The sequence below is a fragment of the Hermetia illucens genome, chromosome 1 (assembly GCF_905115235.1).
Source record: "Hermetia illucens chromosome 1, iHerIll2.2.curated.20191125, whole genome shotgun sequence".
Taxonomy (NCBI): domain Eukaryota; kingdom Metazoa; phylum Arthropoda; class Insecta; order Diptera; family Stratiomyidae; genus Hermetia; species Hermetia illucens.
This window is the reverse complement of record NC_051849.1, coordinates 89,311,190-89,338,188: the sequence shown is the minus strand read 5'-3', so window position 1 is coordinate 89,338,188 and position 26,999 is coordinate 89,311,190. Positions and strand designations below refer to the sequence as shown.

At 41.7% G+C, this 26,999-nt stretch overlaps 2 protein-coding genes across 4 annotated transcripts in view; one reads left to right on the top strand and one right to left on the bottom strand.

The window, feature by feature from the left end:
• Positions 1-2,378, top strand: part of LOC119661035 (glycine receptor subunit alpha-4-like) — an 84,257-nt gene extending 81,879 nt beyond the window's left edge. For all 3 annotated transcript variants that reach the window (XM_038070218.1, XM_038070229.1, XM_038070209.1), the window contains one exon: positions 1,331-2,378. In XM_038070218.1, coding sequence (XP_037926146.1) covers positions 1,331-1,484 — 154 coding nt within the window. In that variant the 3' untranslated portion in view covers positions 1,485-2,378. The remainder of the gene's footprint in view (positions 1-1,330) is intronic.
• A 1,062-nt stretch (positions 2,379-3,440) lies between these two features.
• LOC119658235 (protein FAM91A1) lies at positions 3,441-20,387 on the bottom strand. Its single transcript, XM_038065516.1, has 10 exons — positions 20,098-20,387; positions 13,397-13,481; positions 13,122-13,331; positions 12,881-13,065; positions 12,715-12,815; positions 11,846-12,653; positions 11,663-11,790; positions 10,525-11,580; positions 10,399-10,468; positions 3,441-3,982 (listed from the first exon to the last, which is right to left on the bottom strand). The coding sequence occupies exons 1-10, from the start codon at positions 20,179-20,181 to the stop codon at positions 3,872-3,874; spliced, it is 2,838 nt and encodes a 945-aa protein (XP_037921444.1). The 5' UTR covers positions 20,182-20,387; the 3' UTR covers positions 3,441-3,871.
• Positions 20,388-26,999: the final 6,612 nt, after the last annotated feature.

Sequence of the window (26,999 nt, the reverse complement as noted above, 5' to 3'; positions counted from 1 at the left end):
ATTCCTCCGGCCGACTCATGACCTTATTTATACTGTGAGCCAACCGACTGTGTACGCTAGTAAATTTCTTATACCAGAAATGCTGCACCCGATCCACACCTGGGCCTCCCCAGTTCTTCAAGCTGTTTATGTCGAACTTCCTCTTCGGTAACATCCGCAAAATGCCAGGCGTATTGGCATGGCGAGTGCCTTCGGCGGTGATCCACTCAGCATGCCGGGCGGGTAACCCCCAAAGTCCACCCCAATACTCTTTCGCTTCCGTCACCGAAAACTGCACTGTCTGGACGCTCTGTTGGGATTCGTTGAGAGATCTGAAAAAGCTCCGCTGGTTCCTTGCGTATGTTGCTTTCTGGACACGTCTGGAATAACTTCCGCCATTCCGTCGTAACCGACTGCATATTACAGAAAGTTTCTGCTTTAGTGTGTCCAGAATTTCAACTACGGGTGTCTCACTGGGGATGGCATAGTTCCGGTAAACCCTCTGCACTTTATTTCTCATCCTTCTGATAGCATTGTCCTGCCTTAGTGAGTTCCGCCGAAGCTCCAGACGAATTTTCCAGGGTGGATCCCTTTTGTCACTCAAACCAATAACACGAAAGTGAATCTTCTGACCGTGCAATCTGATAGCCGCAACTGCACCACAATACACAAGTGATTGTAGTTGCAGCAGCGACATATCAGCACACATCCAAGATGCAATCTCATCATTGATTTGAGATAGAATTCCCGGAGTTGCTGGAGATGCATAGAGCCTAGGAATACCTGGTATATGTAAAGGATCCATATCCGAGAATTCTATACATGCTCTTTGGAATTCGTCCCGAATCTCAGCTGGACGGTAAAGAAGAGTGCTTCGGCGAGTACTGAAACTGTTACCCGCAGTGCGGCGTGGTGTTGTTGATGCCGCCGCCTCTGTCTCCATCGACTCTCGGTCACGTTTCCCCGATGACCTCAAGTCAAGTACGCTCCCTGACGGTGGGGATTGTGTCGCTGCGAGTAATAAAGCGGTACTGGGACTCGCTGCACAGTCACGTGCGCGAATTGCGGGACACGCTCGACGAATCTAATCTAATCTATTAATATAGTAATAGTGTACAGTCGTAGTACACAGAATTCATTCTATTATAAATTATCTAAAAGCCTATTAAACCTGGAATTCCGCGGAACACCACAATTTTCTTATAACATGGCGCAAAATATCTTCTATATGACTATATTAATATAAAATCCATTAACAAATGAAGAAAAAAATATTATTTTACGAGGCTGATATGAGAATACATTTGGCTAGTTAAGTTAATATACTAGAATAATCCTTTCTTTTTTATAGGTTCCGCAACGTAGCCGAGTACGCCCTACTCTATGCCGGATCACAGCGTGGAAAACTTGACCAAATATCACTCATAGTTTTCCCATTAACCTTTTTTATATTCGCCGTTGTATATTGGATCCTATATTTAAGCGAATCACGGAAGAAAATATGATACAATGCATTAGAAAGTTGGTATGAAATTCTTTTTATCTCTAGATTCTAAGTAGTTTTTAGGCTATATTAACTCTTCATCAAAACCAAAAGTGTCTTCTGCTGAAAATACGGTAGCTTATATAGTGATCCTTCCAGAACATATCACGTCCAATCAAAATACAATTCAGAGAAATTCTAAGTGATAACAGACCAAGTCAATAGAAAATATGCATATTTTGGCAAACTAGTGCACTTCAAGGCAATTGGTAAAAATATACAAATGCCTGTATATATCATATATTTTTTATCCAATGCGAACGTGCAATTGAGTTCCAAACTCAACGCCTTAGTTTCTTGTTTGAAACGGGAGATCCCCAAGCGCATCTTAATAATAGTAATAAGACAAGAAATCAATACAAATAGTTTTACGATCATGCCACGTTTCAGTTTGTATTAAAAACTCAATTCAGCAGGCCAGCATTTTTTTTTTGTTTCCACAATAATATTGGGTTGGAGGAAAAGTAATATCGTATTTGTGGTCGAAATTTGGCGCTTTATTTAACATATTTAGAATTATCCGATTTAAGTCAAATATGCGCCGTTTTGTTTGCAAATTTGTTGCCATTTAGAAGGCAACTTCGTTATCCCCCCCCCCCTTCTTATTTGCAAAAAACTCAGACAGCCAGTTTTCGCAAGCCTCTTTTGAGGCCAACTTAGTAGGACCAAGAGTGTTTTGCATGGCCCGGAAGCGATCGTAATCACTTGGCCCGGACTGTACGATGGGTGCGATAGGGCATCCCATCCGAGCTCCCGTAGCTTCTGGCAGGTCATCAAAGATGTGTGAGCCCGAGCGTTGTCCTGGTGAACACAACACCATTCCTATTGACCAATTCTGGCCGCTTCTGGTCAATCGCCTGCTTCAAACGGTCGAGTTGCTCACAGTAGAGGACCAAATTGAGGGTCTGGCCATAGTTGAGCAGCTCATAGTGGATGATTCCTTTCCAATCCCACCAAACACACATCAAAACCTTCTTGGCCGTCAATCCGGGCTTGGCGATAGGTTGGGCCGACACGCCGCGCTTCGACCACGCCGTAGGATAACGTAGGTTATCCTACGGGATCCACTTTTCATCACCAGTCACTATTCGCTTCAAAAATGGGTCGAATTCGTTCCGTTTCAGCAGTGCATCGCAGGCGTTGATGCGGTCCAAGAGATTTTTTTGCATCAACTCGTGTGGCACCCAGACGTCCAGCTTTTTTTGGAATCCAACCTTTTGCAAATGGTTCCCAACGGTTTTATGGTCTATACCCAGTTCCTGGCCAATTGGCTAATCGAGCGAATGCTCACATGCCGGTCTACTTGGATGATTTCGATGATTTTATCGGTGTCTACGACGATTGGCCTACCAGTACGGGGACTATCTTTGACATCCACTACACGAGAACGAAATCGATCGAACCAACGCTGTGCTGTGCGAATTATTACAGCATCGGGCCCATAATCTTTACAAATTGTTTCGGCCGCCTTCGTTGCATTTTTACCTCTCAGGGAATAAAAACGTAAAATATGACGAATTTCTTGCCTGATGGACTCCATCTTTGACGCGCTATAACTTGAGGCTGAAACGTACGATCACAGCACTGTCAAAGAGACACTTGTAGCACAGATTGTCGTCTTCAAATCGCCGTATAGTATGAACCGATGCGATAAGTACACCATGTTTAAGTGTCGCCATCTATTGACAAAATACGACATTTCTTTTTCCCGAATCCAATAGAATGTCCTAAAACAAATTACTGAAATATTAAAGCAGCAGCACCTACCACCATGTCTTATTATCTCAGAAACTAGAATTAAACACGCCTTCGAGTTGCCTTTTACTTTTGAATTTTATTCAATAAATTTAAAATATATATTTCTATATATAAAGTTACGATATATCGTTTATATCTTTTTGTCTGTAAATATATGAAATTCAAATAAAAATATATGCATTTATTTTTAATAAAAAATTAACAAAAAAAGTTTGTTTCCTTTCTTCTCGGCATCATCTATTCACATAAATTTGTAAGCATAAGTGGAATTGGACACATTTCCTGCTTCAGCTACGCATGTAGGTACTAGACATTTGATAAGCAAGCTAGAATCCATCTAATTTTACAATCGTCTAAATACCTAGCTATTATGTTGCTTAAACATTTTGGCTTGAATAAATCGTCTGAGTCGATTTTTGAAAGTAATTATAACATAAACTTGTATAAAATCAACAAAAAAGTACAAATGGCCGCAATCATCTTTGATTTAGCTTTTTTCCTTCCAAAGCGAAGATTACCTTTTGGGGTTGCCCGTCTTATTCGCAACTATTGACAAATCCGAGTTGATGAGTTTGTATTTCCTCAAGGAGCCTATTTACCGCCCCAATAGCAAATTTTCCCATTTTCAAATGCTAGATTGATTCGTGGTTGAGGCAAAAGCTTTCCAATTTTGATCACTTCAACATCTTCGTCTTCGAAGTACTGTAAAGAAATTTAATAGTTTTAAATAATACCCCGAATGAAAAAATATAAGAAATATTGTTTTGCTTAAAAGTATTAAATCGTATCATAAACCGACTTCAACTAGTAGAAACCCAGTCTTAACGGGAAAAGTTAAGTGCAATGTGCTTCAACAAAACCATCGTCATGATTGGTTGGCGTCCTAAACAGTGTTCCCCTTCTTGTCGAACCCATTTTTTCCTTCCATACTTCCTTTTATGAGCTATATTACTCTACATATTTCTCCATGTATATTTCCCTTACACGATGGTCCTATGCTCACCTGACCTACCGTTCACTTTCTTTATGCACCTTCATGAACACATGTGCTGCCTTTCAATTCAACCTCAGTGTCCTGCGCTTGATTTCGCTAATCGATTGTCTAACGTCCTATGTTGGACATAAGCGAATTAAGTTCAACTTGCGACGGACCAATTTCCATAACACGACCAAGGCCTCCACTGGCTGCCTATAATTGCATGATTCACCGACTGATCACATACCCTCTTTCAGAATACGGTTTCAATAAGGAACGACAGTATATTATTGACACCGCTATTAAGAATGGGTATAATTCTCAGACCATTGAGAAATTGATTGGAAGGAAAGTCAAGCAACACAATAGGCATGCCTATACAATGCTATTTTCCCAGCAGGAGGTAACCACTACACAAATAAGTATCCCATATCATTCAACGCGAAAATCTTGAACTCTTGCGGCATACTAACCGAACGACAACCTTGGACCTTCGGGAAAGCCTAGAAATTCTGAGAGAAGATGCGACGCGGTTATTAAACACAGATTCCGGTAATTGCCCCTAAAATTAATAAGAGTTGCCGCAGTAATTAACAGATAATTAGGTTAATAATTTAATATTTTTTTTGTTAAAAAGTAAGTAGAATCGCAATTGTTTTTAGTAGCTTTGTACTGTTCAAGGGAGTAAGTTGCTCCCGAAATATATATATACATAATAAAATAAAATTGTAGTTTGGAGTAAGCTACTGGTCTATCAATTTTAGACTTAACTACAAATAGAAGACAATTTCTAACGTTTTAGGAAAGTTGATGTTCTAAAACTATCTTGTTCATTTACTCCGGACCAATAATTAAGTATCACGCCCTTTCCTCACCAGTTTCCTCCTGAGAAGCTTCAAAACAGAAGGGTTTAAATGAATGTTTCAAGAATGTCCAAAATCAATAGAAATTTATGGCAAATTCTGCTAGTTAAGGTCAATTTCTTTAAGCACGTCATTATTGTTCTCTTCGCTTTGTTTCTAGCTCGAATAAACTCCACTATTGATGATCCGAAGCTCATTTTAAAGAGAGGTAAACCCTAGACGTCTTAATATGTAGGTGGGTTCAACCTCAGCTGCTAATAGCATTTACTTTTTCTTCTTCTATTTTTTACATTGGCTTAAAATACGCTAAAACATACCCAGATTCATAATCAATAACGTTTTGTATAAGAACAACTTAGACACATTCTTAAAACAGAGGAAATCCTAAGAAGAAAACTTCATCCAAGCCGCTAAGTACTCACTTTCCGTATGGCAATGAAACTCGACGGAGCATTGACCGAAAAAGAGTTGGGGGAATGAGACATGGCTAGGAAAGATCAATTGTATGCCACTGGTATAGCAGACTGAAGTTGAAAAGGTAATCGCGGATCATATTATAATAGACATTCCGAAAAATCCTGAAAAGAAACCTTTTTTAGTTGTTTCAAAACAATATAACAATAACAATATAAGGGGAGCAGATACCCAGCTAAGGTATATGAGCTGTAGATTCAAAATCAGCTCGAAGTATTCCCTGCTTGTCGTGAAGGGCGAATAAAAGGTATAGAGATTTGTAGGCTAGTAAGTTGCAAGTCTTAAATTACGTTTATGCCGCAGAATCAGTAGACACACCTCAGAGGCGGACTGATTTGTTGGCAGCGACCTTTCATTTTCGTCAACGGCATGATTGAATTTTGGAATGTGCAAGCACTCTTCGACGCCCAGAATATACGTTTTTTACGCGATTGTAATCATAGTCGCAGGCCATAATTACGATTGTAATCATGTAATCGTAATCACAGTAATCATAATCATTCAATTATATGAAGTCATGAGCAGTGCCTTTTGTGCTTTACGAATCAGCTTGCTTAGTTACTGCGTAGTTAACCTTTAAACTAAACAAATTTGTGGATGAATTGATTTTTGGTTCTACTTATATATAGCTCTAGTGCATACACGTTGAATATATCTGCTATTCAATTCTATGTGGTACTGACATTTTATCTCGTGGGGAGCAGTAATTTAATGCAAAGCAACTTCGACCTACTGTAACTTTGTTATTAATAGCAGAATTTCCAGGAAACTTGCCAGTATCATGCTTTTTACTGCAATTTAACGGCGAGTATTCTGAGGCCTAGATAACATGTGCACGGATCACCATGATTTCTTTTCAGATTTTTAGTTTAGATATTTTCTGAGAACAAGTCCTTGAAATTTGACCCCTTCCGGACCCAGCACCCCACCTCTTTGCAGCCAATATCAAAACTAATATTTGCTTCGAAAAGTGCTAATCGAAACCTTTCATTTGATACTCCAGATGACCACATTCAGTGGAAAAAAAATTACACCCCCCCCCCCTTCCTTTTGCATGTATGGCCTCCCCCTTAAACTCAACGTAGAACAATACTACTCACTGCATGTATGAGGGTAGACAGCTCCCACCTTTGCGTCATTTCGAATACATAGGAGTAACTGTTTCTGAGGAAATGGATGTAACAGACTGACAGACAGCAAACCGATTGTTTTCAACTAAGACTGGAGAGAAGTCAATTCTTCACAAAACGAACTTTAATATTTCGCTCGAATGTCAATTATTCTCGTTAATTATGACATCAGCACCTTATTTGCAAGGTCGGGATGGGACATAATTTGAGGACTAGATTTTATATAAGCACATCGCTCTGATTTTTTCCGATTTTTGGATTGGGTCGTTTTCGAAAATGAGCCCTTTCTCACTTTAAATGTGTACATTTTGTCTACTTATCTGCACATTTTGCAATTTACATCAAATCTAATAGTTTCAGGAAGTACGAATCGAGACCTTTCATTTCAGACATCACATGACTATATTTGATAAAACAAAATTTTAGATCCCCCCTTTGAATGTATGGGGAGTCTCCTTTAAACTCCACGTAAATTTCGTTTAGGAGAAAATGCGTGTGACATCTATGTATTTTATAAGTGGTTTGACTAGCGTTAGTTAAATTTATTACAATTTTTATAGTGAAATATGTGGAAATCGGAAGCCGTACGGAAATTAATCATAGATGCGCAGAGAAAGGGTGAATCATATGGAAACATAGCGAAAAATATTCGTCTTTTAACAAGATAATGACTCCAAGCACACATCTCGCGTTGCCATGCAGTACTTTAACCTAAACTTAATAGAAAACTTGATTGGCCAGCTCAATCTCCAGATTTAAATCGGATTGAGAATATATGTTCAATATTGCAGAGCAAAATACCCATGGCAAGCCGAACAAACCTTCCAACTTTCTGGAATGAAATATAGCGGCAATGGAGGGATATTCTCCAACATATTGTTGAAAATCTAGTAGGCAGAATGAATAGGTATCTTCGAGCTGTTATAGAAAATAAGGGGGTAAGACTAGATATTAACAGCAATACTGCCATTTTTCCCCACTAAGTACTTTTTTCAATACAGAAAAAGATCGTAAACTTCCATTTGTCGGTTTGTTATTTTGAATAATTGGTTTTTTTTTCAATGAAATTTATTTTTTTTTTATTTTTAAGACAAAAAATTATTTTTATTACTTGTTTTCGTTTTACCTCTCTTACATGTAAGCTATGAAAATTAATTTCAAAATAATAACATTAAGCAAAATCGTAAACTCTCTTTTGTCGCCCAGTGTACATATACGTTTTTTAATGGGAAAAGTTGCAACTTGCCCCTAGTTGACGCTCCACTGGATCAACTTATAGAACTGTCGACCAATCGTCATGACAAACAATGACTGTGATTGATGGGACGTCAAATTCTGAAACTGATTGAAATTTCCACTCAAAAAATCGAACATTGAAAGATCATCCAGACATACACGGCAACTGCCAGCCAGTGGAGCTGCTTGAATATCTGAAAGACGAGACTCGCGAATGGAAACAGAACGAATCAGAGTCTCTACTTCAAGAGCTGCTGAAACATGGAATGAGAAATAGCAACGCCGAAATTATGACTAGATCAGAACTTCTACTTCAAGATCTTTTGGAACGTTAGAAAAGCGAGATATATAAATTGATAACCTGTGAGTTTGAACTTCCACTTTGAATTCACAGCTGCTGCAATTCCCGAAGAGCAAGGCACGCGAAGTAAAGCTGAACGCTCACGATCAAAAATCGATCCCAATAAGGCAATTCTTAATTAAAATGAAGACTGCGATTACCAAGTCAATCGAAATATCCTCAGTAACCTAACTGCTTGTACTTACATTTTCATTTTGAAGTTTCAGTAAGAAAAACCTAGGATCTATTATTTCACTGGCAAAATCAATTTGTCACCACGGACTGAATCGCCAGAGCCATTTCTAACTCATATTGCTGGAGCTACTCAAGAATCCGAACACTTTTCACAGCATATGCGGAAATACAATGCACGTTTTCAAATTGTATCGTTTAGAGCGATATTCAACGTTCCGATGATTTCACTCCCACATTCAAAGCGAAAAGACAAGTGTCTTATCAGATTGTTTCTTTTCTTCCAATAGCTGAATAAAATCCGCAGTTTTTGCAAATACGCACAGTCAAAGCAAGATCTGCCAGGTTCAGCTAGTACATATATACGCGTATTTCGTAACTGGCAATTGCTTATATGTACGTACTATGTGAGTGGCGAAGTATAATCCAGATGGAAACATTTGTCTGACTCAGATACACACATCTGTCTGGTGTCCGCGGTAGACATAGGCATTTGCCTCGTAATTACGAGAGAGCCATTATTATTACAATTATGCAATCATGAAATTCGTAATCATAATCACGCAATCACGATTATGAGTTCTCCCAACTCTGCTCTTTTAAGCCTACCGGCAGTAAAGATGCGCTTGTGAACCTGCCAAAAAAGTCATCGGCTGCGAGTGTGATCATCACTTGAAGGCTGTTTCCCCTTGCTTATGTTGTCCGCAGATGAGTTCAACAAGATCCGATGTTCTCACCAAGCTGTCGTTCGTGGTAGTAGAACTATCTTTCTTAACGAACTGCTAAATAATGATGAATGTTGGTCCGCTAGTAAAAGCATTCTTTTCTTTGAAACAAATCAAGTTGTCATTGATGTCCGGAAGGGATGCTATAAAGTCTGACTGACTGCGGAAACATAGATTCGGATTGACGATCATTAGGAGCCGACTGCTCTTATTCCCGCTCCACCATGACAAAAGGTAGTTCAGTATTGTGCTCATTATAGAAGCAGAAGTTGCAACAAATAATAATGCAACCGTACAAATATATGGATCATTCCTAAATACTGGGAATCCGAGATCTTTCCTAGAAATTGGTAGAGGATGTCCGTTAAGTAAGTTGAAAGTATGGTCGAGTAAGTTGGTTTCCACCGGATCCGTATGACAAGTTCAGATCCCCTATATTCTTTAACAGCTTCAAGAAAGCTTTCAACAGCGTGAAAACGAAAAGCATTCTGGACTAACTAATGATTAGCTACAGCGACGTATGGCAACGCAAAATAGCACGTACTGCATTGATCTAAATAAAACCTCTGGAGAATTTGAAGTTCGCCAAGTTGCATGCTGTCACCTGTTTGTTATCGGTGACGTTCTTCATGCTACATTGTTCGTATGGAAGGTTTTTCCCAAAAACCTTCACTACGCTAATGATACACGTTTGTTTCCAAACCCTCTCGACCCTTGGTCAAATGCCTTCCCCCAAATCCCATGTAGCCACAAAAAATTGTATCATCATTGAAGAGCCAAATGCAGAAGTATTCCATCTCCCTTCCTGCGTCCACAACTAGTTATGCATCGACTATCATTGTATCATTCTTGTAAATAGAATAATTTGAAATTGCTAGTAGTAATTATTGCATCGATTTGCCATACAGACAGAGATAAGAAAACACAACCCCATATAATAGCCAATATGTTAGAATCGCATAGAAATAGAATCAATTCTGCCAATCCAAAATAACAGATTAATAAAGTATATGCGTTTGTTTCGTTGACAGCAAAAACTTCTCGCAATAGAATATTATAACGATGTATGGCCTCTATCTAGTATTATTCAAATTATGACCCTGGCTTCTTAATTATATAGCCAAGCAACTGTTGTTTTACCGGAGCAAGCCACATCAAAATACCAAGAACATTTCTACTTACCAAACATTGCTTAACAAATCGCAAAAATTTATTATTCATCTCTGCATTAATCGAAGAGAGTCTTTCCAAACTGAAATCGAAATCAAAATAAATATTTCCAAAATGAATCTAGAGCAAAATACTTACTTCTCCTCCGAGCATAATTTCCTAACAATATATTCACATATTCTCGTATTACAGTCTACATCGAAAAGTGGAATACCGAAATTGACGTCGAGCAATGTCCATTCTTCGCCGTAATATTCATGCTTGGGCGATTCACACACCGTGTCCTCATCCTCATTTGCCGAACCAATTTCCAATGGAATCTCAACCGACGCTTGTGACACTAATTCTTTCGTTCCTTTTTCGTCTTCTTTATCAGGCGAGACACTATCTAATCGCGCTAGTTCCGATGCTAAGAGTTCATTGCAGTCGTCACTGCGAAACACATTCGAAGGTGATGAGCTTTGTGGAGTCACTGCAAAATAGTCCTCATCGGGCGTTTTAAGATGATCAGCTTTCGTCTTTACTGCATTGAATGTGGAAACTTCAGAAGCGTTCATGTCTGGTCCATTGGATGCTGATGGATGGGATTCACTTGCCGACGACCTAGTTAGGTTTGCATTATCGAGAACACCGACCCCCGGAGCACTCTTTTTTCGTTTGGCTTGTGGTCGTTGTAGGCAAACGTCGATCTCATAACTTTCACATCCAATATCTGGAACACCGCTTTTAACGAAAGTGACATAGCCGCACGTTTCTGTTAAATTTAAATGCTCTCGGAGCTTTTCGACCGCTCTGTGACTTGCCCACTTACTCTTCGCTGAATCATTCATGTCGAAAGGAAACGCTTCATAGCAAACTTCAGCTGATTGTCGAATACCGTACCCTTGCACGAGTACGCATCCATTCTTCAGTTGTTCATTTAGCGAACGGAAATTCTCCGAACAAATTACATATGAATCTGTGTGCATGAGGGTCACTAGCAATTTCCCGTAGCCCAGAAAGAGGCGTGGTAACGTTTTCAGGACGGTTCCTTTCGCGAGCAAAAGAGCTGGCAATCCGTATCCTGATATGTGATAATAAAACATTTTCGACCATATATGCGAGTTATCCGAGCTTCGGTAAAATTGACCAAAAAATGGAATGCTGAAGGTATGTGTGAGCGGACTTGTTATTGGGGACGCTGATATGATAAATCTGAGGGAATTAGTTAAATGGTTAATATCGGAAATAATGAAGGATGTTTGTTGGAGGGTAAGTGAAAAAGGCAAATGCTTACTTGTACTTCTTTTCTAAGAGGCGATCGCGAGTTTTACAATCCAAACTCTCCAAGCATTCCAGCCGCAACAAGTCTAGACCAGCTGGCAAAATATTCCTCAGTGCGATAATGGTTGAGCGCAATATTATCTAGATTATGTAAATCATAGCACACTACATTTATAAAAATAACTTAAAGCCTTACCGCATGCGCAAAATATCTGCTAACTTCTCCTTCACCCTCAGCATCTAATAAAGAAACCTTCTCCAATTCAGCAAGGAATGCGTCAATACTTTCATCACATAACTTCCCCACCTCGAACATGGTTACTGCGTGATTTTTCAACCCCGGCGATAGGTTTCCCATCATAAGAAATGCCGTCAGAGTTGAGTCGAATAGAAACCCTACTCTTTTTCCACTTTTGAGTGTCGTATCTACTAGCCTAACAGGTTTCACTTCATTCGTAAGGTCTTCGATTTCCGAATTAGGCTCGTTTTCAGTGCTTTTCGGCTTACCCTCGTTTTCTGATGGTATCGTAATATTCGTGAATGAAAAATCACTCGCATTGCCATCTGACGATATCCCCTCGACAGAATTTGAACTTTTCAATTGTTTTGGACTGGGGGTCGTCTGATCAATCAAACCAGTGCCGCCTTCATTTACAAGCAAGGAATGGTAGTTTAATGGCGTAATTTGTGGCTGTTCACCGCTCGACGTTTCGCGAGCTTCCCACGATGCATGCACTGGAGAAGCGTCGCTTTCACTTTCCTTCTTCTTGGCAAATCCTAATCGACAGAAAAGGGAAACGGCTTGTTTGACGGCATTCAATTCAATTTGTAACATTTGTGCTAATTCAGACATGGTCATATGTTCATCCGTGCTGACAAAAACTTTATACAAAAGATTCTCGAAATAGTCACCGCTAACACGATTCATTACGAAATTTCGAAGAGGTGGAATGCAAATTTTATCTTCGCCGCTAATCGGCACATCTAGATATATCAAGCCCTTTCTGCAAATAAGGAAACATTACAAATTCCATTCCAACTCATCTGAATACAATTTGGACAAACCTATAAAGGCTGTGAATCACATTATAGTCGCACTTTCCTGCAATTTGGGATCCAAAATCAATCAAGTCGTCAATTAGGCTACGCTCGTTCTCATTAACATACTGAAACCAAGGAAAATACGTAAATCCAATCATTGGTTGCAGAGAAACTAAATTTGAACACTCACTTTTATATCACTTTCCAAAACATAGCCAACTTCAACTTTCCACCACGGCTCAATATTAATTTTCACAGGGAATTTTGGCAAAAATTGAAGTGGGTTTGGGCGGCGGAACAATTTTGATGAGTTCGTTTTCAACTCACTGATTAAAGCTAAATACTCATTCCTTCCAATTCCAAGGACTCGCAAGCCTAAGAACAACCACATTTTTTAAAAAGATCTATGCAGACACATTTTAAGGACTCACAATCAGCTGCAGTAAAATTAGGTAACGTATCGTAGCTTTTATCATTTTTTAAAAGAGTGCTTATCACATCGATATAATAATTGAACGGCGTTACGCGTAATCCTTTCGTGACGATATCGGCTAAATGATAGGGGAACAAGCAAAGATCTTCGATACTTTTCTCCACCAGCAGTTCGTAATAGCGCTGCTCATTTTTGAATACCTTACGTACTGAAACAGAATTAAATGGTAAAGCTCCAACTCAATAACACATATCGTCACCAAATTAAATTTACCTAAATTGCCACGGTATCGTAATTGGTTTCTTAAACTGTAGTCATATACATGTCGGTCGTAGTGTAGCGGTGTGTTCCTTAGTATCTGAAAATTAAACGAAATTCTTACATGTTAATTTTAAGAACGAAAAAGTTGACTCGTTTTGCATGTTGAACTTAATCGATCAACTTTGTTACCATCATCAACACTGTATGTTGTACCCCAGGGTTCTGAGAACCTGAATAGAGAGACTCATCGGCGACAGGAAATTGAGGCTGCGATAAATTTCAACACATTGCCCGTCAAGAACTTAAGTTCTTAATTAATTATGAATCAGATGAGTTCCATTTGTTTGATTGATACCTCAACTACATGATGTTTTTTTCCAAAAATGATTACAAAAATTGGAAAAGGTAAAAATGAGAAGGATAACTAAAATGCTAAGTGTTAAGATATTTAGATAGGATGTTGTGATTGTGTAAATGTTTTCAGATCGACTCGTAGTTATGAGTTATCAGGGATTGCCGAATCAGGGTCGTATATGTTATAGAAGATTTGATGATACTGCACGTCCTTGTATTGAATGATGGAGATCAGTACTTGAACTGGGTTCCGTAATAAGCGTTGGTGTCTCCTTTGACTTCTTGATTTCCTCTTCGTTGTCGGTGTGGAACGAAGACTGCTCGGATATTTCAGGGTATGGTATTGATGAAGGGCAAAAATTAGTGACTGCTCGTTTTGTAACGCGTCCTTTCAGTTTTATTGCTGCAACACGAACTATTCCGTCTACGCCGGAATGAAATTCTAATAGTCTAGTAGTTTTCCAGAAACCCCCAACGATTCGATTGATTAGCTGCCACCGGTCATTAGCGGAAAGGGTTTCGCTAGAGGTCCCTTGAGAGAAAGTCATTAGAGGGTAACCAGTCAGGAAATGTCCCGGAGCATCTTCATCATTAATGTCGTTGCTGATCGGGGTTAATGGACGGCTGTTAAGGGAAGCTTCAATTTGGACTAACGGATTCAACACCAGCCTCCCATAGACCTCCAAAACAAGCCCTGAAAGGTGATTTGTTCGTTGGCTAAATACGCACTTGTTTATCAAACTGGTCCTTTAATTCTAGATTTGCTCCGATGAAATTGGTTGCACAATCGCTATATAGATTCCGACAAAGACCACCTATTCTATTGACGGCACAATGGTTGAGCGGGTAGAGCGTTAGCCTCCCAATCTCGTTTCCCTGGTTTCGAATCCCAGTCGTCATGAATATCTGTGTTCATCTTGTGTTTGTCTCGCTGCTGTGAGCTTATCACTTGCACAGCGTTAAAAGTGATGACCGTGCAACTGAAGCACAATCTTACTGTGTGGATGTCCCAAACTTCATCAAGGAGTGAACGGGAAACACCGGGGATACACAATCCAATGTTGCAAAGTTCAACTACTGTAGACAACCACAGATTGTGATCGATAATGCGATGACACTAGCCCCCGCAAAGCGCAGTATGCCGGATTGTATTTAGATTCCACGTACCTCCAATGGTTTGCATCGCTTCTTCCATTTATTAGGATGATGGTCAAGTCATCCCAATACTGCTGAAGAATCTGTCTAGAATACCTTCTCAACATCTTGTTGCAAGCTTGTTGTTTCTAAGATTTGTTTCATTAATCGAGTCAATAGTTCTGCTCCGCAAAGTCTTGGAATACTTTGTACCTTTCAAGGGCTGACACTTGATTTTGATGTCAGTAGCTACACCTGTGCTTCGCCGATTCGATTTATAATTTTCAATTATATCAAATCGGCGTAGGCATCCATGGAGGCAGAAGCTGCGTATCTCAATAACGCTGTCTCAGGTGGTACCTAGGTAGCGAGTTATATTTAGTTTCTCAAACTGGTAACAGACACTAATATATGTTCGCCAATCTTTGCTTATAACATTTGGAAACTCCTTGTCCCAATCTGCTTTTTAGTGAGGATGAGGATTGATGGCTGCAACCACCCGATTAGATCAAATAATCTAACATGCTAGAAAAGATTGGCCTCTTGGTTGGCTTTTGCCCTTTGATCTCTGGTAAGGATACTTGGAACGTAAAAACATCCAGTTGGGAGTTCCAATAAACACCCAGTGTGTTAAAGGTTCATCAAGGTTGATTTGAATGTTATCCGATGAAGCGCGATATTCTTGAGATATTGCTTGTAGAACCACGGGGTCATTGGAGGCCCACTTCTTATACGAAAACCACCAGCAGTAAATAAGTCTGTGGTTTCTTTGTAAAGAAAAATAGCTTACTTGCTGTCGTGAGCAGATCGTCGACGTAGAAATCCTTGCATACAACTTTTGAGACAGTTACGTGTGCAAATGGTTCATCGATTGCAAACTTTTGTAATATTTTGATTGATTGACAAGATATGCATCCCAGTCCCATATGTTACGGTAGTCAAGCGGTAATGTTTGACGGGGCCTAGGTTCATGGGCCTTCGAACGATTCGGAGAAAATCACGATCTCTAGGATCTACCTCAATTTTCCAGTGCATTTTTTTAATGTCCCCGGCTATTGGGATTTTGTGTATACGCCATCGTAGCAGTATTGCAAAAAGACTGCTTTGGATGGAGCATTAGCAAATCGTTCAGCGAATGATGAAGTTTGTTGGGAAGCGTTAAAAACTACCCTGGCGGAGGTAATGCGCATTAAGTTATCTTCAGCGTAATTGGAGAGGTTGCCTGCACCTGTTCTAGCTTCGCAATCTCGTCCAAAAATGTTGTGGAATTTTTGACAAAGTTGGAATTTTGTTGCCTTGTTAATGCGCACTATGTGTTCTGTGTTAGACGAGGGAGGCGAGTACAATGGGCCAACACGGCCTGAGTGCTCAGAAGCTGTAGCTTCTCCCCCACCATACACACACACACATGTGTTCTGTGATATTGAGACGTTCGTCTCAAGTTTTCCTGGCTTCCAGAATTACGAGCCGCTAATTTGTTTTTTCGCTTGTTTCTGTAGGAGCATGTCAACAAACCACTAATAAATTTCTGCCATAAGTATAAGTTTCAGTGTTCAACTTCTCCTGCAACAGATACAGAAGGGCAATATCAAACTACTTGACACCCAGCTCATTAATGTTATTCAGGACTTCGTTGTATTGAGCATATTTTTTATGTAATTGGCTTAATTTCCCACAACGACTTCATAATTACGTTGGTTATTAGGCGCTTATCAAACCGCTCGCATATAAGCTTCGATGCATAATTATCTTCCATGGTGTTAATATGGTTCCCACTTTGCTTTGCTTGCCCCGTAACAGATACTGAATCTTTTAAACAGGACTTAGTCGAGTATTTTCATGAACCATGACTGTGAACAGATCACTGAACTTGGCAATCCTTATTTGTTCCGAGTAATTTGCGGATTCAGTCGCCCGAGCAGTTGCACATAAACCTGCCCCAGACGCAGAAGCTCCTTCTATCCGGTAAATTCGAAAATTAGCCTTGAATTTCGTCGTTAGCTCTTCAAATGCTAGTTTTGCTGACTACACCAAGTGCCCTTGGGGGAAACCAACCCGTCGGTCATTTTGGGCCATTAGATTCCACTGCAAGCCTTTGCGCCGACCATGTCCTTCGTTTGGCCGGCGTACTCCGATGATACGACACAGACAGGTGTTCACAAAAGCTTGGAGCTTACTGGTGACAATAGGGTTCACTTTCCATGTGATACTCCCACATAGCAACACAGAATGGATATTAGCACAGAACAGTCCCAACTTGATCTTGATGTTGAGATAGCCACATTTCTAGATTTTTAACAAGGCAGCAAAAGCGGATCTAGCACTGTTAATATGTCGGGCATTATCCAGTTCGGTGCCACCGTCAGCAGAAACCACATTTGCTAGATATACAAATTGATCGGCGCCTTCTATGCTCTGCCCATTAGTGCAGATAAAGAGAGTGGGTTGACCCGTCAGACAGAGAACCTTAGTTTTGTTGGTGTTTATCTTCAGTCCAACTTTACTTTGGCTTTCTTTCGAAATCCAGAGCCATTTTATCAGGGTCCATGACCCGGCAACATGAAGAACGTTAACGATAACAAGAAGGAATAATATCGGTGATGCAACCCTGGCAAACTCCGCTTTGGTCCTAATTTTACCTCGGTGAAGCTCGTGATATTTTGCGCCATCTTATATCGCTCTAAAAATAGCTATCATTCGCTAGTTATTCCTCCTGCGTAGAGCCCGCCATATACACTCCCTGTTCACACTGTCGAGAGCCTTCCCGAAATCGCCGAAAAGCAGATGAAGTGAAGATTTAAACTTCGCGACTGTTCCAAGATTATCCACAGGGTGCTGATGTGATCAATACAGAAGCATCCAGAGCAGAAACCAGCCTGCTCTCTGGCGATCAAGCGTACTAGATGTTCTTTGCTGCATTCCGATATTATTTTGGACATTCTTTGCGAATACAAGGAAGCACGCAGATACCCCTCGAATTGTGACGTTCGAAACGGGTGTCTTTCTTTGGAAGCTTCCCAAGGTTTCCCTACGGATGCAAGGAGCAGATCAGGAGTCAACCGCTAACATTTTCCACAGTACCATCGAAAAATGTGTCTTTCGTAATACGGTATACACTTTTGAAATAATTGCGTTTTGCATCATCTGTCGCTTTCCTGACAGCGCAATAGCAAATTCTCCCTTGTCATGGGGTACAATACGCTAAACTTCTCGTGATTTGGCTCGGTACCGGAGTTCGAGCGCGTTCATCAATCCGCTTCCACCATTCAGCAGTTAGTCAGATCTTACGACATAGCCGACGTCCTGCGCAACACCCGAGAATGATGTGATGGCAGCCCAATGCTCCTTTATTGTCAGGCGGGTTACTCAATATACCTGCCATCCGATCAACAAGATAGCTCTCCCACTGTCTCCAATCCTGCGAAAGTGACAGGCACAACACGCAAGCGAATGTAAGCGACCATCAGATGGTGATCCCTTTTAAGGCCAATGTCAGCGTGTCTCGTGACAAGCATATCCAGAAGACAACTCTTAACTCTACCACTGGTCGCATAGTGGTAGATCGAATTGCCCGTACAGTCGTTCCCCAACCCAACTGGTCTTATGGCAATGTGTCATCATCCGATCCCCTTCCACGATTCCGTAGGCAGCCAGTCTTATGACGCCCCTTCAAGACGTGGCCAACGACCTGCGCAGCACCCGAGGAAAGAACATTTTTGATGGCAGCATCTATATGCTCAGGCGAGTTACTCAGTATATCTTCCATCTGATCAGCAAGAAACATCTGCAACTGTCGCAGCGGAAAACGACCTGCCGATCCTTTACTAGAAAGACGATTCAGTAATTAATCCCTGAACGGGATAATAAGCTTGGAAAACGCTTGAGAACACAGTAAATTTCGGATAGGAATTGAACGGATGACTGTAACGGCGCGGTCTAAAGCGAACGCATACCTCACGGTTGTGTAGTGGTTCAGGCATACTTCGGTATGAGTTTAACGGTGGCGTAGGACTCAGGGAGTTGTCGTGTTACATAAGTCAACTGCTAGTGCTGCACCTCCGGTGAAGGTTCGGTAAAGGCGCATCCTCCGAGAAATGCTCCATCTGGTCCGCCAGTAAATTGCTATTCCTTCGGATGGGAACTGCAGCCGAAATTTTTAGATATTCCTAATGGCAAGCGAAGTAGACACTGACTACCTGCTCCGCATGGACATCTTGAGCGTTTATAGCCTCCCTTGAAACTCCGGGTGTCCTATCAAAAAGTGCTGCGACTATTTGATCTTCTTCTTGAATGGTTCGATTTTGAACTTCGAAATATAACCATTTTGAAGACCCAGCCAACAACACCAATGCGACCAGTAATTGCCGAAGTTGTCTCTCAATCATGGTTTCTAGGTCCAATCTTAGCCCCGTTCATGCATTTTTATATTGAAGGATTATTTATTACTTGGCCTATTGTTGGAAGCTTACCAATTGGTTCTTAATTACACGAGGGAAGACTATGTGGGTGCATAGTAATCAGCAAAACAGTGGAAATAAGCGCCAAACCCACCTTGTTATGCCAGAAGACTAAGATTCAAAATATTGGATTGGACTCATCTCCACACTTGTCCTGTCCAATGGATCACATCATGCTGTTTTATATGTATCCAGAATGTGCCATATAAATCGTCGAATTTAGCGCTTTTCGAGGCAATGAAACTGCTGAGCGTCCACTTCTCAGGAGCGGGGTTAACATGGCTACACCAGCAGCAGATCAGTCGTCGGATGCCATAAAGCTGTGGCTGAAGGCATCGACAGCCGAAAAAGTTGCTTGCACTATTTCTAGTTGTTTACACGCACTCGCTACGCAGATGTGTGACCTTAATAGTCACCTGCCATGCATTGGATTGCGACAATGTCAACAGACTGGAATAGTGACCGATGCTGCAACAAACGAGTACGCGCTCGGGGTTCGCACGCACATCTAAATCCTCTAAATTACTTTTATAAGAAAAATGTCGCAATACGGAGAAAACAAACATTAATGCCGCGGGAAGGGGTGGATTGCATGAGAATCTGCAAGCGTTATCTCTCAAGACGGAATGGCCTTCGGGTAGGTGATAAGACGACCGACTCCAAAGAACAGGAAGCGGCGCAGATTTCTTACCACGAATCAGTCAACCAGCGAAGCACACCCTGTGTCGCTGACTACTAATCGGATTTAGCCCTTAGCAGCGGACTCACCTGTTTCAAATGGATCGGAAGGTTCTGCCAAGTCGTGTTGTTGCGGATGCACTCCTCAATCTCGGCGACTATTTTGCCACTCATCGCGCTCGTATTGTCGCCGGCAAGTCTCTGGATTTTCACTAAACACTGCTCAGTCAAACTCAGAGGAGCAATCCAACATTTTCCGAACAAATAATTCCACACATGTCACTTGTCACACATTCATTCAATCTTGAATGTTTTCAATTTTCATTTCACCCACTCCTTGCATCTTTTGACATTTCCCTTGGATGTTTTCATTTGCCACATGACGTTTGCAACGGGGGGTGATAGTTGTCTCTTTTCCGCGCTGTTATCAATTCGCAATTCCCCAGATTTAGGGGTTTAGTAATAGATTCGGAAACGTACTAATGGAATCATATGATTGATGCGGGAAAATTTAAAAGGAAATAAACCAGTTAATTTATTGCATATGTAAAATTTATTTTAATTTTCGAAAAAAGGCTATGCTCATCGCACCGAAATGAAGCAAAATGCTTCTAGTGAAATTAAATACATTTGCAAACATCGTCCCTTCCACTAGACAAGTATCTTTTATCTTGAAAATGGCAATTTTTCGCGAATTACTTCTTCCCATCTTCAGTGCAAGGAGCCGTTGCCTAACGATGAAAAATGTGCATATGGTAAAATAATCTTTGGTCGTGTTATAGCTTTAAATTTGCATGTACATTCGGCGACAATACTATCCAAATTTTTCAAAATTAAAGGAGCCGGCTTTTATGATTTCATATATTTTCACTAATTGTGCATAATCAAATGTTCTGACAAATTCCCTTGGACGAAATCGGAAGCGGTTTATGTCTTTTAATAACCTGATACGAGCTCAAAGAGTAGAGAAAAAGAAAAAAATGGGGATCACGTTTTTTCCCAGTTGTTCCGGCCCGACTTAAAGTGGTGGATGGTGGTCCAAGACACCTCATATCTTAAACAAGAAATGTATATTGTTTTATGCTGGTATTTAGGAATTAAAAGATTGTAGCTGGTTCAATGGATGCCGCAATAACCGCAGTCAACAGAGGACCTGGAGATGAGGCATCAACAAACGATCTTCACAATCACCTGAAAAACGTTATCATGGATACGGCCACAAATATACTTGGCCCCAGCCGCAAAAGGAGTCGGAACGGCTGGTTTGACGATGAATGTAAGCTAGCAACGGAACGGAAGAATGCCGTATATCGATTAATGTTGCATTCTCAAAGAACGCGGACACGCGCAGAGACTTATCACGAACTCTGTCGAGCGGAGAAGCGAGTTCACAGACGGAAAAAGGAAGCATGGGAGAACCAACAAGTCTGTGAACTAGAAAATTACAGGGAGCAACCGAGCCAGGCTCGGAAGTTTTACCAACAAGTCAGCAGGATGAATCATTATACACCTCGATGCTCATCCTGCCGCGACAAAGAAGGAAATCTGATTTCCGACAGAATGGGCATATTGGAGCGATGGGTTGAGTACTTTAATGAGCTACTGAACAACCAGAACATACGCAAGTTGGAGGTCCCGCCAACTGAAAACGACGGACAAATACTGACACCACCAAGTTTAGGAGAAACAGTCCATGCAATTCATGAGCTAAAAAATCATAAGTCGCCAGGAGCCGATGGAATTACAGCCGAATTGGTTAAATATGGAGGCGACCAGTTACACCAAGGAGAAAAGGGAGATATCACACAGTGCAGCAATTATAGAGGTATCACGTTGCTGAGTACCATCTATAAGATATTCTCCGCTGTCTTGCTAGGCCGGATAGTCCCATAACCTCAGAACATCATTGGCCCATACCAAAGAGGCTTCACTCCAGGCAAATCAGCAACAGATCAGATTTTCTCTCTGCGGCAAACGATGGAAAAACTGTTGGAATATGGACAACAGTTGCATCATCTTTTCATCGACTTTAAAGCCACCTATGATAGCATAGCCAGGGTAAAACTGTACACGGCCATGAGAGAATTCGGTATCCCGACGAAACTAATAAGACTGACTAGGCTGACCCTGACCAATGTGCGAGGCCAGATAAAAGTAGCAGGATCACTCTCAAGACCATTCGACATCAATAACGGTCTACGACAAGGGGATGCCCTATTATGCGTCCTCTTTAACCTCAGTCAGAACTTGCCGGTCCCAATACATGCTGTAAGCAGAACTATCAAGTACTGCTTCCGGCTCATATCGGTAAACCGGACATGTTCCCATGATCAGCCCATGCTTATATGCAAGGTTTTGATGGATAGCCTTACATACAGCATTATGCCTGGTGATGTATTGCACCGGTGCCATAACAGTACAGCCAGAAATGAGATGGTCCAACGTCTCTAACGCCGAACCACACATTCTGCAATGGTCGTTCTCCACCCGTTCTTTCATGATGAGCTTTTTATAAGCTCGGGTGGCGACCTCGCCATCCTGAATGGCACACATTAACCCCTCCGTCTCAGCAAAGAGCTCCCCAGCGCACAGCCGTCTGTTCGACAGATGCAAATCGACAAATGGCTGCCAAAGACAATTCACGTGTTTACCGTGCATTGCTTTCGACTTCCATTCATCGATCCACTCCTGGTCCGACTTCACCCCCTTCAGAGGATTGAAAGATCGATCCTTCAAGTTAAGTGGAGTCAGTCCACAGTCTACCTTACAGACAGCCGCATGCAAAGGGCTGTAAAAATAAGCGCGCAGCGGGTCGACTTGGCGATGATGTTGTGCCGCCACGTCAACCACGCCCCTACCTCCGATGTCACGAGGCAGGATCATCCGCTCCACGGCAGACTTTGGGTGACGCATTCGGAATTTGGACATATTTGTCCGTATCCGCCGCTGGACGTTTTCCAGGTCGGTCTTCGTCCACGGCAATATTCCGAATGCATAAGTCAGTGAAGGGATAGCGAACACATTCAACGCGCTTATTTTATTCTTCCCCGAGAGATGCGATTTCAGTACCAGCTTTACACGTCGTAGGAATTCGGACAGCAGAGCTTCCTTCAGATCACCAACTCGAGCATGGGTTCCTTGCAGAATTCCTAGGTACTTGTAGAAGTCTGTCTCGGTCATAGCTTCGATGTGGATGTCATCAATGCTATGTCCGACATGCGGCTCGTGATGACCTTTGCGGATGGCCTGGTTTCGACATTTGTCTAATCCAAACTCCATCCGAATATCACGGCTGAACATGTCTATTATTCGCAACAGACTTCTAAGATGGTTGTCAGTACCAGCATACAGCTTGATGTCATCTAGGTACATCAAGTGTGTCAGTTCGCACTTAGCACGTAGGCCATATTTTATTGCAAAACCATGCCCTCTAGCATCATTCAGTAGCCATGAAAGGGGGTTCAGTGCCATACAAAACCAAAGGGGACTCAACGAATCCCCCTGGAAGATGCCCCTCCGTATACGGATGGGCTCTGAGGTATTAGCACCCTCAGATGTACGCACCGATAAGGTGGTATGCCATCCTTCCATGACTGTCGCCAAAAACTTTATTAGTTTCGGATCAATGCGATACAGATGTAGGATCTCGATTAGCCAGGTATGCGGAACGCTATCAAAAGCCTTGGCATAATCGATATAGCAACTGAAGAGGTTTCTTTGGCCTACAACTACCGAGTCGATAATGAGTTGCTCTTTACAACCCCTTGACTCAACTCGGCAGCCCTTCTGCTCCTCGCACAGAATGTTGTTGGTCTCGGGGTGCGTATTGATCCTTCCACTAATAATGGACGTGATGAATTTGTAGAGGGTTGGTAAGCAAGTGATCGGTCTTGTGTCTGCGGGGTCCTGCAACGTGTCCTTCTTAGGGATAAGGTAGGTAATCCCCGCAGTGAGGAAAGGTGGAAATTCCTCCGGCCGACTCATGACCTCATTTATACTGCGTGCCAACCGACTGGGCCCCTCCAGTTCTTCGAGATGTTTATGACACGTCGAACTTCCTCTTCGGTAACATCCGCAAAATTCATGCCAGGTGTATTGGTATGGCGGGTAACCCCCAAAGTCCACCCAAATACTCTTTCGCTTCCGTCACCGAGCACTGTATTGTCTGGGCGCTCTGTTGGGATTCGTTGTGAGATCTGAAAAAGCTCCGCTGATTCCTCGCATATTTTGCATTCTGGACACGTCTGGAATAGCTTTCGCCATACCGTCTTAACCGACTGCATATGACAGAATGTTTCTGTTTTAGTATGTCCAGAATTTCAACTACGGGTGTCTCACAGGGGATGGCATAGTTCCGGTAAACCCTCTGCACTTTATTTCTCAACCGTCGGCTGGCACTGCCAGTGCTGATCTGAATTAGTCTAGCAATGTCCTGCCTTAGTGTCGCTGCGAGTAATAAAGCGGTACTGGTCTGTGACTCGCTGCACAGTGACGTGCGCAAATTTCGGGAAACGCTCGACGAATCTCTGGTGCAACAAGGGGCGGTAAGGTGTTGTACCCGCCCCCGCCGTTATTTCGTAGTAGGAGCGGATGATGAAGAGGTTCATTTCTGCAGTCCATTTCATCCGCTTCCTACGCGAACTTGCTGAAGTGGTCGCCACAGATTGTGGCGAAACAGCTGCAGCAGACGGAGCTGTGCTGCTGGTCGTCCTGGCGCCTAGACGTTGAACCGCCCCAGGACTAGCGGTTTCGATGCCGTGCTGTCCATTACGAGAGCCCGACCCAGTCACCAAGTCAGACGACTCCCGCCGGTTATCCGTACCGGACCTCGAATTCCTCCTTCTTCTCATTAAATGAATTTGCATTTTATACCTAACTGTCAGGTGTGAGGATAGCTTCCTCAGTGAGTAATCTGCAGGACTGCAAAGTTCCTACACTTTCCTCACCTACCCCTTGAGATGCTGCGGTGGCGTACAGCCATTCAGACTGAAGCTATCCATCTCTCTTCCTTTCACAACCGGACTTGGGATCGGCTTCGGCGTGTTTTATTATTATTATAATGGGAACATTGAACCGCCAATATTGGAAGAAATAGAGTCAGCAATCAAATGTCAAAAAGTGACTAAGACGCCTGGTATAGATGACGGGTGATGCGGGGAACTGAACTCATAAAATCAGGCGATCCCATGGACCATGAAAGCTATCCATAATTAGGTTCTCTTCCTCAGGAACCACGAATTGGTCAAAAAGTGTGATATGCCCTATCCAAAAAAATGGTGATAAGTTAACATGTGACAATTACAGAGGCAACTCGCTACTTTGTTTGTCCTATAAAATTCTAGAGAGAAGAACTAGACTGTACACCGGTAAGATGATTGGCGAATACCAAGGAGGTTTTTGGACTGGGAGATCGAAAAAATTGCTGCGAACAATATCGATGTCCAATATCGATGTACTGTACAAAGTAATGCTTGACTGAAGAGTTCCTGCAAAAATAGTAAGCCTTACCAGAATGACAATGTCCCACATGATACCGCAGGTCAGGGTCAATGATGGCCTGACAGCTGCGTTTGACACAAACGTCGGATTAAAGCTGGTGCATTTACTGTTCAATCTAGCGCAGGAGCAGGTTATACGCAGGTTGCCTGTTGACACAAAAGGAACGCTGCTCTGTAAGTTCTACCAAATGCGGACAATATGAACATAATAGCGCGATCTTTCACATAAGCAAAGGAATTCTTTATCAACTTCGACAAAATGGCAAACGAAGTTGCATACACAGGAAAGCAAAGCTCCGAGTATATAAAGCGACAGTAAGACCTGTGCTATGTCACGCATGTGAAACATGGACCCTAACACAAACTTTCGAAAAACTGGTCAATACATAAGAGATTAGGGTCCTGAGGAGAATAATAGGAAGTAAAGCAGAGGACGACCAATGGCGCCATGAGTTGTACCAAATATTTGACGACGCTTAAATCTCCAAATTCATAAAACTTCGTTGTAACGGCTTGACCATGTTCAACGTATGGGCGACACTCGAATACTTAAAAGAGAATCGGAAAGAAGAGCAGAAGGACATAGACCGGTAGGAAAACTCCGAAAGCGTTGGGGAAATTCTGTTGACAAAGAGAACGCATCGCTGCTCGGATTTGAGGACGCGATGGATGGATCAAGATGGTTGGAGGAAGGACATCCTGAAGGGCAAGGCCCGAAAATAAATAATAAAATAAATTCAATAAATAAAATCTAATTTATTTGTTTTGTCCTGCCTGTTACCACCCCCTGCAAAATAAAGGTATTACGCGAAAGAGAGCTCCCGCGGCATCAAAATACATATATAAAACGGCAAGTCTGGTTAGGTAATAAATTTTGTATCTAAAAGAACCATAAATCTTTCATACCTGGAACTGGCAGCTTCCGATCGCTTACGATTCTGTGATTCTTACTGCAAAAAAACCTTCGGTCCACTAAGTTTAAGCCGGCAGTAACGATTTAGCTATTTTGCAAGTTGACCAAACTCGTGGGTGGTTTTCATTGAATTATTTTACCACAAAGCGGTTATTGCAAAATAAAATCGGTCAAAACTGCTATAACATCACTCATGTTTTATAAATGTTATGAAAATGGGTACTAATACATAAAAAAAACGGATCGACCATTTTCAATGGTGCTGGTGGTGCAAACTCAGGTCATATTACATATCCTCACATTTGTTTTCAACCGAGACCATGCAGCAAATTGAAAAAATGAAAAATGAATGATAAAATTAGGAATTCAATCTCTTGAAATTAAATCCAGTCTTTTCCCATTGTATCTTGCTCAACTTTAGCACTATTTACTTTTTATGTTTTGCAAATTAAAGCATCTCAAGACATGAAGGTTCTTTGTATTCATCTTGAGTGTGTCGGGAGATCTAACAAGATTACGTAGAACATTCGTCAGCACCAAACTAGACCAGATGTCCAGATACCAGGTGAACTCAATCTTAA

Bases quoted from the DNA above. Each gene is read 5' to 3' on its own strand.
- LOC119658235 (XM_038065516.1), bottom strand. From the start codon at position 20,181: ATGAGTGGCAAAATAGTCGCCGAGATTGAGGAGTGCATCCGCAACAAC. The intron at 13,066-13,121 runs GTGAGTCCTTAA...GGTTGTTCTTAG, and splicing joins TAATTTTACTGCAGCTGATT to GCTTGCGAGTCCTTGGAATT. The intron at 12,816-12,880 runs GTGAGTGTTCAA...CCTTGGTTTCAG, and splicing joins TTTTGGAAAGTGATATAAAA to TATGTTAATGAGAACGAGCG.